This window comes from Triturus cristatus, chromosome 11 (assembly GCF_964204655.1).
Source record: "Triturus cristatus chromosome 11, aTriCri1.1, whole genome shotgun sequence".
NCBI classification, from domain to species: Eukaryota; Metazoa; Chordata; class Amphibia; order Caudata; family Salamandridae; genus Triturus; species Triturus cristatus.
Window position 1 is genome coordinate 235,492,480 of NC_140594.1, and position 14,876 is coordinate 235,507,355.

The 14,876-nt window shown below is 41.3% G+C and overlaps 1 protein-coding gene across 5 annotated transcripts in view; it reads left to right on the forward strand.

The window, feature by feature from the left end:
* MYO18B (myosin XVIIIB) overlaps window positions 1-14,876 on the forward strand; it is a 1,573,426-nt gene that overhangs the window by 649,735 nt on the left and 908,815 nt on the right. For all 5 annotated transcript variants that reach the window (XM_085634174.1, XM_085634172.1, XM_085634173.1 and 2 more), the window contains one exon: window positions 7,499-7,682. In XM_085634174.1, coding sequence (XP_085490300.1) covers window positions 7,499-7,682 — 184 coding nt within the window. The remainder of the gene's footprint in view (window positions 1-7,498; window positions 7,683-14,876) is intronic.

The following is a 14,876-nucleotide window of genomic DNA, read 5'->3' on the forward strand; positions in this document are numbered from 1 at the left end:
TTCCTTGCCATTAAATATTAATGGCCCAAGCTGTTCTCTTTGGACATGATAGTCGTATTGTACTGAAAGCAAATAAAGAAAGAAAAAAAACTGGCAATTCCATCAACACAACCAAAGGGAAGTCAATGGCATCAAATACACATGTGTTTAAAATTACAAATGTGTGACATTTTGGAGAATGATAGAATGAGTTGGGGATCAAATTATATGATGTGGAAAACTAGTGTTAAGGTGAAAAACTGGCCCTTCTCCTCCTGTGCCTCGCCTCTATAGTTGCAATTCTGCTGTTAGTTGGTCAACAGATTGGATGCAATGGCTAATTAAATCTGTGCAGATAGACTTAATTTGAACTCCCTGTGGTGCCTTTCTTTGATTACCATGTTTACTTGCTTTTTAGGTCTCGCCAGCGACGCAGCGCAAAGCGCTGCTCGGTATCAGCGAGACCTATTGTTGCCGACTTGAAGTCTGAAGCAGGACAGGACCTGTGCACGCACATACCGCAAGACATCAGCTGTGCACGCGTACGGCACGCGGCGTTATTACAACTCCTGCTGGCACCATACGCGTGCACATCTCCTGTCTGCGCGCCGCACTTACGTGAGCACGTGTGGCCAGCGTGTAATTAAATCTACAATCCCTTGTCGTTGGTTTGTTGCCGAGGGGAGACAATCCATGTGCGCGCACGGACAGGCGGTGTGCACGCGCATGGCATCTCCTCTTTCGGCATTTCAGGACAGGAGATGGCGCACGCTCCTCCTTTCGCTTTTTCTTGGTTTTTATAGGTCTCAAAGCTTGAATGACCAACCTCTATTTTTGAAGGGCATTACAAAACTATCCGAAGTTTAGGAACTCCACTAAAACGTCTCTCTTTTGCTGACCTGTTTCTTTCCTTTTTGCCCCCTCACCCTACCAGCGCCAAGAAGTGCCGCCGCTGGGTGACTTGTGCTTTGAAAATAAATAAAATAAACAGGGGAATTGCACATGAACCGAGCACAGGATGGAATGCTGTTCTTATCTAGAGTGCATCGCTCATACAAAGGGCTTCACAATGCTCACTCGGTGCACTACTGCCAGGGCCTTTGCCAACTCATTCAAAAGCTTGTTTCCTGTGAAGCCCTCCCGCCATAGTTGCAGCGCCGCCTGCCAAGCAGTATTGACTGTGCCACCTTTTTATTGACACTACTGTGTGGGAACAGGTTCCCACTGCTAAATGTATGTTAACTAAAGGTTCACTATTTCCTGTGCAAAGTTCACAAAAGGACATGCTAATCTTGCAAGAAACGATTTTTCGGAACAAGGGAAAGCATTTTTGTACCAACGCATTCCGGTTGGCACCACTTGCCTTGTGAGTGTCAATTGCTCTACTGTTTGTGACATTCTAGTCATACCTCTGGAATTAATTACATTTCTCAGCAACTTACCTCAGACCTGTGTTGCTCTTTACTATGTAAGCCCCTTCCGAGTCATTGACTAAATGCCACCTAAGAGGTATTAAAATCCAATAGAGAAGTAAAGAGTTTGATCTACGTGTACGAAAATTGACGACTGTACAACTAAATTTGGCACAGCGAACACTCAAGCACCTCCAGATACAGCATTCCTCTATTTCGAATCGCCAGCGTCCTCTTACTAGCACAAAGGGCTTTCCATACCTCGCTCTGCACAAGAGCAGTTTGTGAAATTTTGTCCACAAAGGAAACATGAGTTCCAAAACTAAATACGCCCAAATGTAATCTTCATTGATACAATTTATGGGGCGGGGGAATCTTGCTGGACTGCACTGCGTCAGAAGAAAAGGGCAGGAATACACCGTATCTACAAGATACAGCACATTCCTGTCCTTTTACCCTGCAAAGATCCACAATGGGCTGCCATGCGCCAACCCAGGCACCCGTGCACCATGGTGTAAGGGTGTCTGCCTAGTAGGGGTGATTTTATTTTGTGCAGAAAGGTACACCTTCCTGCACAAAAACAATCACAAGAAGTGTTTACCTCTTTCTATGGATGTTGCAAAATGCAGCACACGTAGAAAGAGAACAAGCATTTGCAATGCAATAGGTCTCGCAGTTGTTAGAGTTTGAGCTATTGGCATTGTAAATGGCAATACCTTTTATTTATGTGTTGGTTTTTAAAACGTAAATAAAAGGCTTTGTCATTTACAATGCCAATAGGTTAAACTCTCACAAATATGAGACCTATTGCATTGTTTTTAAAGCAGTCAGAGATTATCTGATCTCACATACCAGGAACCTCTTCAACAACTCAATGCTAAAATCAACATTTTCTTTCATGCTGACACTAAGGCCTATATGTAGGAAAGGAGTTTGCATTTCTTAACTGTCTGTATCGCTATTTCGGGTCATTAAGAAATGCAAAATGCCATTTTCCTAGGTACAAAATGCATTTCCGATGGTGCAAAATGCGATTTCTACCTTGCAGAAATTGCATTTTAGAAATTACAAAATAAGAAATCGCAAATAGAGATTTCCTATTTGTGATTCGGTAACTGCATGTACAACAGATTTTCTAGTTGTGACTAGTCACAAAAAGGGCATTTAGGAAATGCAATCACCATTGAATTGGATCTGATGGTATCCAGGTGCAAACCGTAAACAAGGCACGCAAAATGCATCAAGATCATTCACAGTGGTGGCTTTGGACGTCCTGGCAAGGAGGATGAGGATTTTGGCAGAGAAGAGGGAGGAGAAATATTACCTGCTTGATTTGCATACATGTTTACATAGGGAAACAGCAATTATAACACAGTCTTTACGACGTATGCCTGTACCACACATAACTCTACTATGACCTGCCTTTACAATGCATGGCGTTAGCACAAAAAATGTAAGTACTTTGCAGGTAAGTATATTATATATATATATATATATATATATATATACAGAAAAAACAAAGGTTACAGGGACGTTATAATTAGGCTCAGATTTCACTCACACAAAACCAGTGAAATTCAGCAGTTATAGTTACTGGAGCTAACTATAGCTTACGCCCCTGCAATGCACTGCTTAGGACCTCACATATTAGATCACTCATGACATGATCAGTGACATCACTGATGATATCACAGATTATATCATCCAGTGATTGTGAGTAGTCTCTAAAGGTTTTTGTGTATTAAACATATTTACTGAGGTACCCCAAGGTTAAATTAGTATACAGGTATGTGAGTGGCTGTATGGGTGTATAAGTGGGTGTCTGAGTAGCTGTGTGGGTAACTTAGTGGCTGTGTGAGTGGCTGCATGAGTGGCTGTGTGGATGGGTAAGTGTGTGGGTCAGTGACTGGGTGAGTGAGTGGGTGTCTGAATGGCTGAGTGAGGGACGGGGTGTATATGTGGTTGTAGGAGTAAGTGAGTGGCTGTTTGAGTGAGCGATTGGTTAAGTGAGTTGGTTTGTGAGTGGCTCTATGGAAGAGTGAGTGGCGGTGTGAGTGGTTGTATGGATGTGTGAATTGGAATGAAAGTGGTTGTGTGGGTGTGTGATTGAGGGTGTGAATGGTTATATGGGTGAGTGAGCGACTCTGTTGAGAGGCTGTTTGGGTGGGTGAGTAGTTGTATATGTGAATAACATTGGTGTGTCAGTAGCTGTATGGGTGAATGTGTCGCTGTGTGAGTGGCTGTATGGGTAACTGACTGGTTGTATGATCAGGATCTATGAGTTAGAGAGTGGGTGTGTGAGTGGCTCAATGGATAAGTGGGTGGTTGTGTAAATACTTGTATGGGTTTGTCAATGGGTATGTGAGTGGTTGTGTGGGTGTCTGAGTGGGCATATGATGTTGTATGGGGGTATGAGTGGATGTGTGAGTGGTTCTGTGGATGATCACATCAGTGATGTAATTTGAGATGTCATGAGTGATGTAATATGTGAGGTCATAAGCAGTGGATTGTGGGGGTTATAGTTGTCTCAGGTAACTATAACTGCTGAATTTCACTGGTTTTTGTATGAGTGAAATATGAGCCTAACTATAATGTCCCTATAACCTTTGGTTTTTCTGTGAATGTGTATGTTTAAAAAATAATTCTATTTGCTATCTTTAATGTCCATGTAACCTTTGGTTTTTTCAGTGACTTTCTACTTGGAATGCAGATTTGGGTAAAAACTCTGCCAACCGCCATCGGAGCAGAGTTTACCAGCACGCTAACCCCTATACTTCATCCCCCAACCCTTAGAGCACCAGGAGGCCCCTTTGTAGAATAGTTTAGAAATGGGTAGGTGCCTCGTATGAGGTCTGTGTAATCCCGTTGTGGTGGACTTACTTGTGGCAACAGTAGGGATTCTTGGCCCCAAATGTCCCTTAGCAGCCAAGGAGATTTCATCCCTCAACCAGTAGTGCGCCAGGCCAGGAGGCCCCTTTCGAGCATGGTTGAGAAAGGAGACAGGGTCATGATAAGGTCGCAGCAAACCTGCTGTGGGGGACTTACTTGTGGTAACAATAGGAGTTCTTGGCCCCTAATGACCCTCAGACGTGAAGGGGACTCCATTCTCCAACCAGTAATGCGCCAGGAGGCCCCTTTGCAGAGAAGTTGTGAAAGGGGTAGGGTCCTCCAACTGGGTCTCAGCAATCCCGCTGCTAGTGACTTATTTGTGGTAACAATCGGGGTTCTTGGCTTCCAACAACCCTCTGCAACCAAGGGGACTTCATTCCCCAACCAGTTGTGCGCCAGGAGGCCAATTTGTAGAGTGGTTGTGAAAGGGCATGGGGCCTCCGACAAGATCTGAGCAATCCGCTGTTGTTGTCTTACTTGTGGGGATGTTATTTAGCCCTGGGAAGGTGGTGGTCTTTGGAGCTCAGGGGGGTCCATGCGCCCCCCCCCCCATTGATCTTTCTTTAGCCCCGGGAAGGTGGTGGTCCCTGGGCCTCAATGTGCCTAAGGAGAGGGCCCATTGGCGAAAATGGGAATGACCTACGGAGGAACAATGCAGGCGTGGCTGAAGAGGGAATCACACAAGGTGGATGAAGTGCTAAACAGTAGGGGAGATGGAAAGCAGAATCTCACCACAAAATATTTAAAAATAGCAGGAGCATAGTGAAGCAAGACAGGAGCAAGTCGGAAGTGGAGAGGGAAATAGGGAAGAGGGGGCGGTGAAGCAGCACTGGAAGGGAAAGTTCCAAAGAAGTGCACAGAGCAAACAGCAGTGGGAAGAGAAGGTATTAAAAAGGATTGAATGACTTTAAAAACTGGTATTTAGTCATGCAATTTAAGCTCAATATATTTAATGCACTGTTATTCAAGACTTATAAGACACTGTATTTCCGGTAGGTATTTTATGTAGGTGTCTTTTATCCCGGGGATACACGTACACACACTCGTTTCATTGCTATGGCATAATGCAAGAAATGTATTCATGGCATATCATACTATGCCCTGAGATGATCGAAGGCAAAAATCTAAGTACTAGATGTAATACAGTTTGTTTTCTTTAGGTTTTCCCAAATTGCATTTAACAGGTGTTACTTGCTGAAATTGGTCTGAGAGAAGCTGTTTTTTGCTTTCTGTGAAAAATGCACTTTAATCTTGGAAACAATATGCTTTGCAGAAAAAAACGTAGCTGTTCAAATTGTGGACCGTAAAACATTTTAACATGGCAGTCACAACAAAATTGTGTTACGCTGCATTATTCTGTATGAATGTAGAAGTTGTGCCTGTGATATTTTGTTATCTTTGTATAACATTTTTATGGTTGTGTCAGTCAGACATTAAAATAATGCTTCATGCCTGGATGTAAAATTGTCAGTTCATATTTATTTTGCTGATATGTTGCAAGCAGTATTATTTCAAAAGCAGAATTAAATTGTTTGCATATTGCTTTCCACTATAACACTTAGGTCTGACTTTGAAAATGATAAAAGACCTACCTTTGACATCAATATTTATCACTTAGTTGTCTATGTACAGTATAAAGTGCTATTTTAACTCGCTTTTACAGGCGTAGCTTTTCCTCAATACAAAGCAGGTATTCTGGATATTCTTCCAGCAGGATATAAGTTGCATTCACAATTAATAATAATACACCAGCATTGGTGCATACATATGAACTCACCGTTGCTGTGCATTTAAAACCCACTATAGGGTCTCCTTTAGAGCGGTGGTGTATAATATAGGTAGCAACATAAAGTGTGTATCTATGATAGTTAAAAACAAGCATTGGCATAGCCAATAGGTCTCGCCTTTGGGACCTTATAAGTGTTTAGCCATGCAACGGTTGCATAACTAAATACTTATAAGGTCCCAAAAGCGAGACCTATTGGCTATGCCAAGCGGTCATGAAAGTGATCGTGATCAATCATCAAAGCGGCCGCGAAAGTGAAAGTAATTGTGGTCAAGCTCAGCGCGCGCGCCCGCGCACATGCACTGTAGCTCTAGGCTGGCCTGGTAGCACTTTTTGGAGCCCTCTCAATAAGTCTCGCCAGACCAGCGCATGCGCTGGGTCAGGCGAGACCTAAAAAGGCTGCTCAGGGAAATATTGGGACTGGCGCTGACACCCTGTTCCCTATTCCTTAATTTGAGATATTCCCACTCCATCGCTGGGATGACAAAAATGGCTATATGCACCTGTAATGCCCCATAAATATTATCCTCCTAGCTTCACACTGCCTGCCCACTAAATCTTCAACAACCCCCATTCTGCAAGGCACGGGCACTCTCCTGACATGCCATGGTACCCTCCCTGCACTAGCACCCCGCAGACTGCCTTGGCGTCTCTCCCTGGCATCTGCTGGTGTTCTTCTGGAACTTGAAGCCTTAGTGTACCATTTTCCACATGAGCTGATTGATATCGAAGGCATCTTAAGGCAGGGTAAGATCCACCATTCCTTGTTCCAGGATGCCCGAGATGTCTCTGGGCAGTACATACATTAAGTTAAGTAGAAAGTGTTGGTTACAAGCTGCACCCTCTCTAGAACACATGAAGAAGCACTGGTCTGTTTTGAGGATGGCAACCACGACAACATTTAGCTATTCGTTGCATAGCCGGGGAAAAATTGGGCAAAGCTATTATCTGCGCCACAGGCCACAATTTCACAATCTCCACAACTTCATAGGTGTATTTAAAATATGCCCGCTCCTTTTTATTGATTAGAGTGCTGTAAATCAAAATACAGTAAAAGTATAAAAAGACACTTTGGAATCAATTGTGTGCAAAGTATAGGAATCATCGATAGTTTAAATCACAATGCATCTCATGTACAATGGAACTCTTCCATATGTATTCAAGAAACAAGGGATTATAGGTCTAACCTTGAATCACACATAAGCCTCTCTAATTAATCTGATGATCAACAACTCTTTAACTTTAAAGCTCACAATGAATCCCAATTGTAAGGAGTGCTTTCTTAAAATGTACTCTGCCTCATTAATCAGGCTGATTGCTCAAAATGTACATCCATCAACAATGCATGGCTTAGGTAGAACAAATGTGACCAGAAAAGGCTTATTTCTGAAAAAGCTTTAATATTATATATATTTGTTTCATACTTTGCCAGGGATAATGTAAAGAACTTGTTCCTGACCCGATCAAAATTTCCACTCATATGTCGCTCAGTGGCTGGTCTAGAAGGAAATTCCCAGCAGGCTTTGCAAAGAATAGGCTGTGTGAGAAAGACATTTACCAGTAGCTTTGCAGCTGTCAACAGAAGATCAGTGTGTGCTCAAATAAAACTTCAAATGGTGAGTTCTTTGCTTGATTTGCATGGTGTGTGACTTATGTATTAGAACACATTTCCAAAGGATGACGTTCTCGAGTAGGGTTTTCCCTGAAGGGAGTGTCTGCTCACCCTGGAACATTGCACGCAGACCTACATGCAAAATTAATCTGCATAACCCCGACACCCCTCCCCTCAAACCTACCTTTTTTAGTGGATACCACTCATTCATCTGTGTGTAGGATGGGTGGTCATAATTGATGTAGATTTGCTTCTGAACGTCACATTTTAAATTGGATAGCGGTCTATTGAATAAGTGCATTTAGCATCGTATGGGCCAAACTCCCATTTGTAAGGGAAAATACCTTACACCTGTTCTACCTGTTAGAATCATCTCGCCCTTTAGCACTTTAGAGGCTCTTTTTGTATTGATTGAGTAGTTTTGATTCAGGTAGGGTGCATGTAGTGCATTAGGTGAATATTTATGTGTATGGTCAATTATTATACTAATCTATTTGATATATACTAATTTAGTCTCTTTCAGGGTCACTGGAATTATGTAGAAGGGGACGCCCAAATTATGCAGGTAGTTGAGTAAATTGTGCACCAAGAAATGCCAAATTATACAGCATAATGCGGCACATTTTGTGATCGCATTATTTCCTTATTTTCATATTTCTACTTGTTTATACTCTCTGAGTATTGGTTGCACCTCATAAATACTAGTTTAGCACCCAACTATAGCAATAAGCAGCAGAAAGGTGACCAGTCCATCTTTGTAAAGGGCCTTCGTTGCTGTGTTTTAGTAACTTTTGAACTGTTTAAACTGGAAACTATTTTTTTTAAAGTTACAGATCATGCAGAGATGATGGATTATGGATTTAGGTGGTAAATGTGACAAATTTTAAGTTATGTGAAAAATTTAGGGAAGTAGGGAAATCCCTTAATTATTTAAAGAGATTGGGAAGCGCATAACCATGTTAATGTGGGAGGTGTGTTTCAGAAGGGCAGCATAAAATACACTTTCCCAAAGTTACTTTTTCATTACATCAGGAAAATAAATTGTCACCCCTTTATCATGTTTTTGAAACTAGCTTAAATATATATTTGAATAATTGCTCTTGCATAGTCCTATACTTAGATATAAAATACAGGGCTTTATTTATAGACAGACATATTCCTTTAAAACCCAGTTTTACTGACACAGTGAAAACAGCTTTTGACAGTTGTCCAAGTGCGTAGTATGCCACATTTTTATAAATGAAGGGGCAGATTTATGTTTCCTGGCGCATCCCTGCAAATCAGAAGGGATGCGCCAGGAAAGATGCGTCACGAAAGTTTACCCTTGCACCACAATAGATGCGCCGCATTTACAATGCAGCGCATCGTGGCGCAGGGATAAACAGATGCGTGACGCATCTGATGGCGGCAGGGCGGCGCATTGCTGGAGTTGCGTCGCAAGCGCGACGCAGCTCCAGCAAGGCTCGGGGGTGCCCTATCGGTACAATGCTGCGTCAATCCTTACGCCTGCCTCAAGCAGGCGCAGGGATTTGACGCAACATGGCCGGAAAAGTGACTGAGTGTAATCTTGTAGATTTCACTCAGCCACTTTTCGGAGGCGTTCCAGTGCCGGAACGCCCCCCCCTGTGAAGGTACGCCCACATGTGGCGCAAGCTTTACAATGTGACGCATCTCCCTAGATGCGTCACGTTGTAAATCTGCCGCAGCATGGCGCTGGCTTTGCGCCGCCGCTGCGTCACAAAAGTGATGCAACGGCGGCGCAAAAGTGACGCACAGGGCTTATGAATCTGCCCCTAAGTATTTACACCTGTAGGCTTACAAGTCCCACTTTAAGGGTGACTAAGCGAATAAATAAAAATAGGTTTCTTTAAATAGCAAAGGCACTTTTCCTTGTTATGTGTTACTTCAGTGCTGTTAAACTGTAGCAAAAGCAAAATGGTGCTCCAAGAAGTAATCTACATTTCTTATATGTATGGATGCTCTAAATACAAACTTCGGGCCCCATATAACATTTAACTTCCATGTCGCTAGAGCATTTCTTGTGCCATCTACCATTGCCTACAGTAAGATAGATACACTAAGATAATCAGATGAAAACAATGAACAGTATATGATTTAGAGGGAGGCAAACTGACTGTGTGGTTGAGTCTCAAAGCCAGAAAAGCCAGTCCATAAAAAATGGGCAACCATGTCAAAAAGTAGGTATTTTTTTACACTAGTGAACGGATTATTGGAAAAACAAGGGAAAATGGTAGTGGAACTCCAATGAGCCTTGACACTATATTAGGTTGTTTGTAAGTAGCTAGTTAAACATAAAGACAGATGGTTGTTATGAGAATGGTTGAACTTAGCAATCAGATGATTGCAAAGAGAAGGAAAATTAAATAGCTGGTGGGCCATGACATCATCATTTTAGACCCATTGTAAATTTACATCAACTGACCACAAATTATGAGAGTGCAAAATCAGAACAGTTGCCGCACAGTAAAAAATAATCTAGAAAACTTTCATCATTCCCCAGATAGTAAAAGATCAGGTATTGAATAAGCAAATGAAAATGACTCACATGGCGACAGGAACATTTTAAGAAAAGTTTCATAGTTAGTGGGAGTGATCCTGCGACAGGATAAAGAGTCTTTAGGTACAACAGCAAACTGATTACCAAATCTTAATCAACTAAAATAATGCAAACAAGATCAGGATCTGAAGGACTGGAAATGTGAATCAAAAAGGTTCCTGTGATACATAAAATATTACGATATTTCAAAAGAAGTAGCTTATATATAAGGTCTAGTCCCTTGGAGCTTGCCTCAGTCATATAGCGCTTCTTTTTCATCCAAGACCGTTGCCACCTCAGTTGAGTTTGGCTGTCTTACCCAGTTACCACCCATTTTATGGTGGCCTACATTGCATCATGTACACGAATCCCACCCAATGAAATAGGGGGTTTAGAGCATTTGTTCTTATGATTCCTCATCGCCGTAGCCTTGTGAAGCGTAATACCCAGCTCTGCATTGCTCCCTTTGAGCCCTATGGAAGCTACAGCAAAACCTGCTGAACACAATTTCACCAACATATGATTAAATTAGAATGGTACTTTGAATATGGCCTTTGAGTGGTTTGGTGTAAATCCTTTCAGTAGTTTTTTAGATATATGTGTTTGAAAAACATTTTAGGCAGGCTTCAAAAGGTTAATCAGCTAGGGAATTTTGTATTTATTTATTTATTTAAGTTATTTATAAACCAGAGCTTCTCGGCCCTAAATGACCTTCTAAACAATAATAGATGCTCTAGGTGCTGTAAACAATCTTGATTAATGCAGCTTATGAGGTGGACAGTTGACGCTAGGCTCCAGGGATTTTAGCATCATTACAGGGGTACGAGCAGGACCAATTGTAATAGGCCAGAAATAAGACAACTATTTCTCTATGTGAATTCTGGTAACCAGCACCTTTTTTATTCCTCTTCAAAATAAGAAAGGTATGGGCCATCCACTATCTTGTAAACAAAAGAGCACTAGCCACAAAATCAGAGTAGCCACTGTAGGATGGAGTTTAAATAACAATCGATCATCATCAGCACACACGTGAAAATGTACCCCTACAACCATTAATGCTGATACTAAAGTCGCTACATAGCGATTAAAAAGCAGTGGGGATAGAGTGGAACCATGTGTAATGTCCCAATATACTGGAGAGGATACCGATACAGCTGGCTGGAAGGTAACTATTTGCTTCTGGCCCTGAAGGATAGATTTAAGCCATCTAATTGTGGTCTTGAAAGCCACAAGTTTTGACTCTGATAAAATAGAGTAGCCAAAAGTGTTAATGGCTGCATAGAGGGCCAATAAAAAAAAGAGCATAACTTCTTCATGGTCTACCATCATATGTACGTCCACTGATTCTATGCACCTAAAGTTGGCCTGAAAAATGCAGAGCAACTTGTAACCAGGAACGGCAAGAGCGAGATGGGTTGGTCAATATTTATATCATCAGTGGGCAATTTTCTTTTTTTTAGCAACTACTTCACTACAGTTACTTTTCAGGTGTTTGGACCCTTACCCTCAGTAAATTACTAAATGAACAGAAAACCAGATCAGAAGGTATTAACTTAGCTGTTTGCTTAATGAGGTTAATGGGGCCCAGGTCATTATGTGACCCGAGGCTTTAGCTGAGGTGATAATAGTACTGACCTCCAAAGGAGAAACGTATGAAATACAATACAAACTGTGAGGTAATGCCCCTTTTTGCATGGACACCCCAAATGTTGCTGAATTTTATTGCTGGTGTTTTGACTCCTCACACTGGGAAACCGTTGTCCAGTGTCAACTGTATGTAATTCACCCCAAAGCATGTAGGGGAGAATTCTTGATTGTCATTCTTAACTCTCCACAAAGTCCATAGTTTATGGTGTAAACTGTAGAAACTGCACCCATGGCATGAAATATTAAATGTTATCTGTGGAAGACAGCATCATGCAATCCACTAGTGTGGCAGGGAAAGCAGAAAGTGGGACAGTGACTTCTGATTGGTGCTTTCCCCATATTGTATTTTTGTTGTATTGGTGTCACATTGTTTATGGCAATTTTCTCTATTATTATAAATTGGAATGGTATTTTTACTGTGTTGTGTTGTTGACTTCTTAAATGTTTTTGAATTCAAAATGTTTTGCAAATTGTCTCTAACGTAAGCCTTTCTGCTCTGTGCCATAGCAACCAGGGGTTTAGGTAAGGCTGAAATTATTGAAACCTTTGCGGGGACCTGCCATATTGGTGACTTTATTTCTTGTGGTGGAGTATTACTTGTGGTAGACTATGATCTACCCCAAGTAATAATTTACTTTCTTACACAAACGTAAACCTGTTAGGGCATGTTCCATTCATTAAAACATTTTATGGCATTGTTGGCTCCATCTTTTCTTAGATTGCTAATTTTAGTCAAAAAATGAGCAGCCAGTTTAATAACAGCATGCCAATAATTTATTTGAAATTGATGAAGATAGCTTACCAACCCCATTAAAATACTCCTTAGACAAACTAGGAGCATTAGTGATCCTTGCAATAAAATAACTGCTTTTGAAGTTATGGGCATTTGCCTGATATTCAGCTGGTGCTATCTCTGTCTAGTTTTTGAAGTGTAAGATGCTCTCTCTCACTTTTCAGCCCATTTTACATCTAGCTTTTGTGCAGCAATATTTGTGTTCATCCTGATTATCACATATCTTTATGAAAGGATGAATAGAACACAAACTTGCAGCAGCAAGTTTGGTTTCAAAAGTAGTCCAATATGTGTGGACTATGCATATGTCTGAGTCCACAGAAAATTTGATGATCCAAAATGTCCATACCTCATTGATCGAGGGTATATTTTTTAATTTTGCACAATGTAGGATGTAAAGATCCTCAAAGGATTCAATAATCTAGGGAATCTGAGTGGCTCGGAGCAAATAGACTTTTTTGTGGTGGTGACGATCACAATTTGCTAATTGCTGAAATGTACATCCTAAAATAAATAGCATGAGGAATTAAGGAGGATGAGTGAGAATTCTTTGACCATAGGGACAAAGTGGGAATGCGTAAAAAACCTTCAACCAGGGGTGTGCATATAACTAAAGCCAAAGTATGTAGCTGAAAAGGAATGCCAATCCAGATCAAAGACTTGCAAGACAAGACATGGGTAGAGGCAACAGTAATTACCAGGAGAATGCAAGAGGTGGCTGTGAGTTATCCAGAAGGAATCCTGGAAGTAATACAGATCCTACGAAGGGAATAAAAAATGGGAAAAGATCACAGTGCCAATAAGACTGACTAAAGGGATGAAGAGCACACTGGGAAACAGTACACAGACTTGCTGTGGAAATAAAGACAAAGTTTGCAGCACCTTAAATAACTTTACCAGAACAGGAAAAACCTTTGTGTCCAAGATGAAAGGAAGCGATGAGGTATATGTGGTGACTTAGTGGGATACATGAGGAGGCAGCCATTATGGATTAGAGCCAGTACCAATGCAACCTGACACACTCTTGAGCCAAACAAATGAAGGTACGTGGAGTAGAGTTCTTTCCTAACCACTCCCCAGTAACTTATAAGGAAATTCCAGCAGGCTTATAAATGTAGGCCATGGTGAGCAGCACCACACCACCGCCGGCACCCCTACTGTTCCAAGATGCCAGTCCTGTGATACACACAGAGACAACCTCTAGACTTTCTGCAGCCACCTACAACAAGCTAACAATGGCCCATCCCTACTCCACATTCTCTGTAATACTGGAGTGCTGTCCCAGACTATTAAAGGAAAAGTGGAATACAACAGAACAGAAGCAAATATCAGCGGTACCTGACCAAGTGACACACAAATAAGTCTCCATCTGATATCTATACATGATAAATAAGAATTTTGAATTCACATATCTTGTTACTCAGCATTCATTTGCTAGCTGTTCAAATTATATTTGCTATATTCCCATGAACTCTATTGACCTGACCTATGGATTGTCTGTTCCTTCTCAGCCCAAATGGCACATATGATGCCTTGTTGACTTCCAGACCTTCCAGCTAACAGTCTTTGCTTGTCCTAAATATGTTTGCCTTTGTTCTGTTTCTTGTACAGTGTCAGCTGTTATCATAAATAAGCACTTTCCCTAATATCAATATCCTCCTGGTGGCACTGAATTATCAGGTTGACATTTCAGGACTTCAAACTAGATTTTAGTATCGTACTCTTGCAGTTGCTTTTGTACATTACAGAACCATATCTTACCTGAATGGTAATGGCATCATGGATATTTGGATGTACGGGAAGCTTGTTCTATCTTTTTTGTGGATCAAAATGTGATTTGGTGCGAGTTTTAGTTAAGGTTACATGAGTGTAACTACTTCATTTGAACAGTCAGAAAAACCATCAAACAAATGATATCATTAGACCTAGTACGTCACTAATGAATTACCTATATGATTTGCAGGTACAGTGTAGCATAGATTGAAAGTGCTTTTTGAAACTTGGGGGAAATTCCTCTTTGATTGCAACCCACCGTTCTTATGAGTTAATTCCAGCTTGTAGGTCTGGGACGTCCTCTCTTGCCTTAGTTTTCTAGGCTTACAGGGTACCTTTTGTGTTCTCTGTTTCGATAAATGTAGATGAGATGTCGGTGATAGCTTGATTAAAATTAAATAATTTAGAAATGTTATGATTCAAATTCA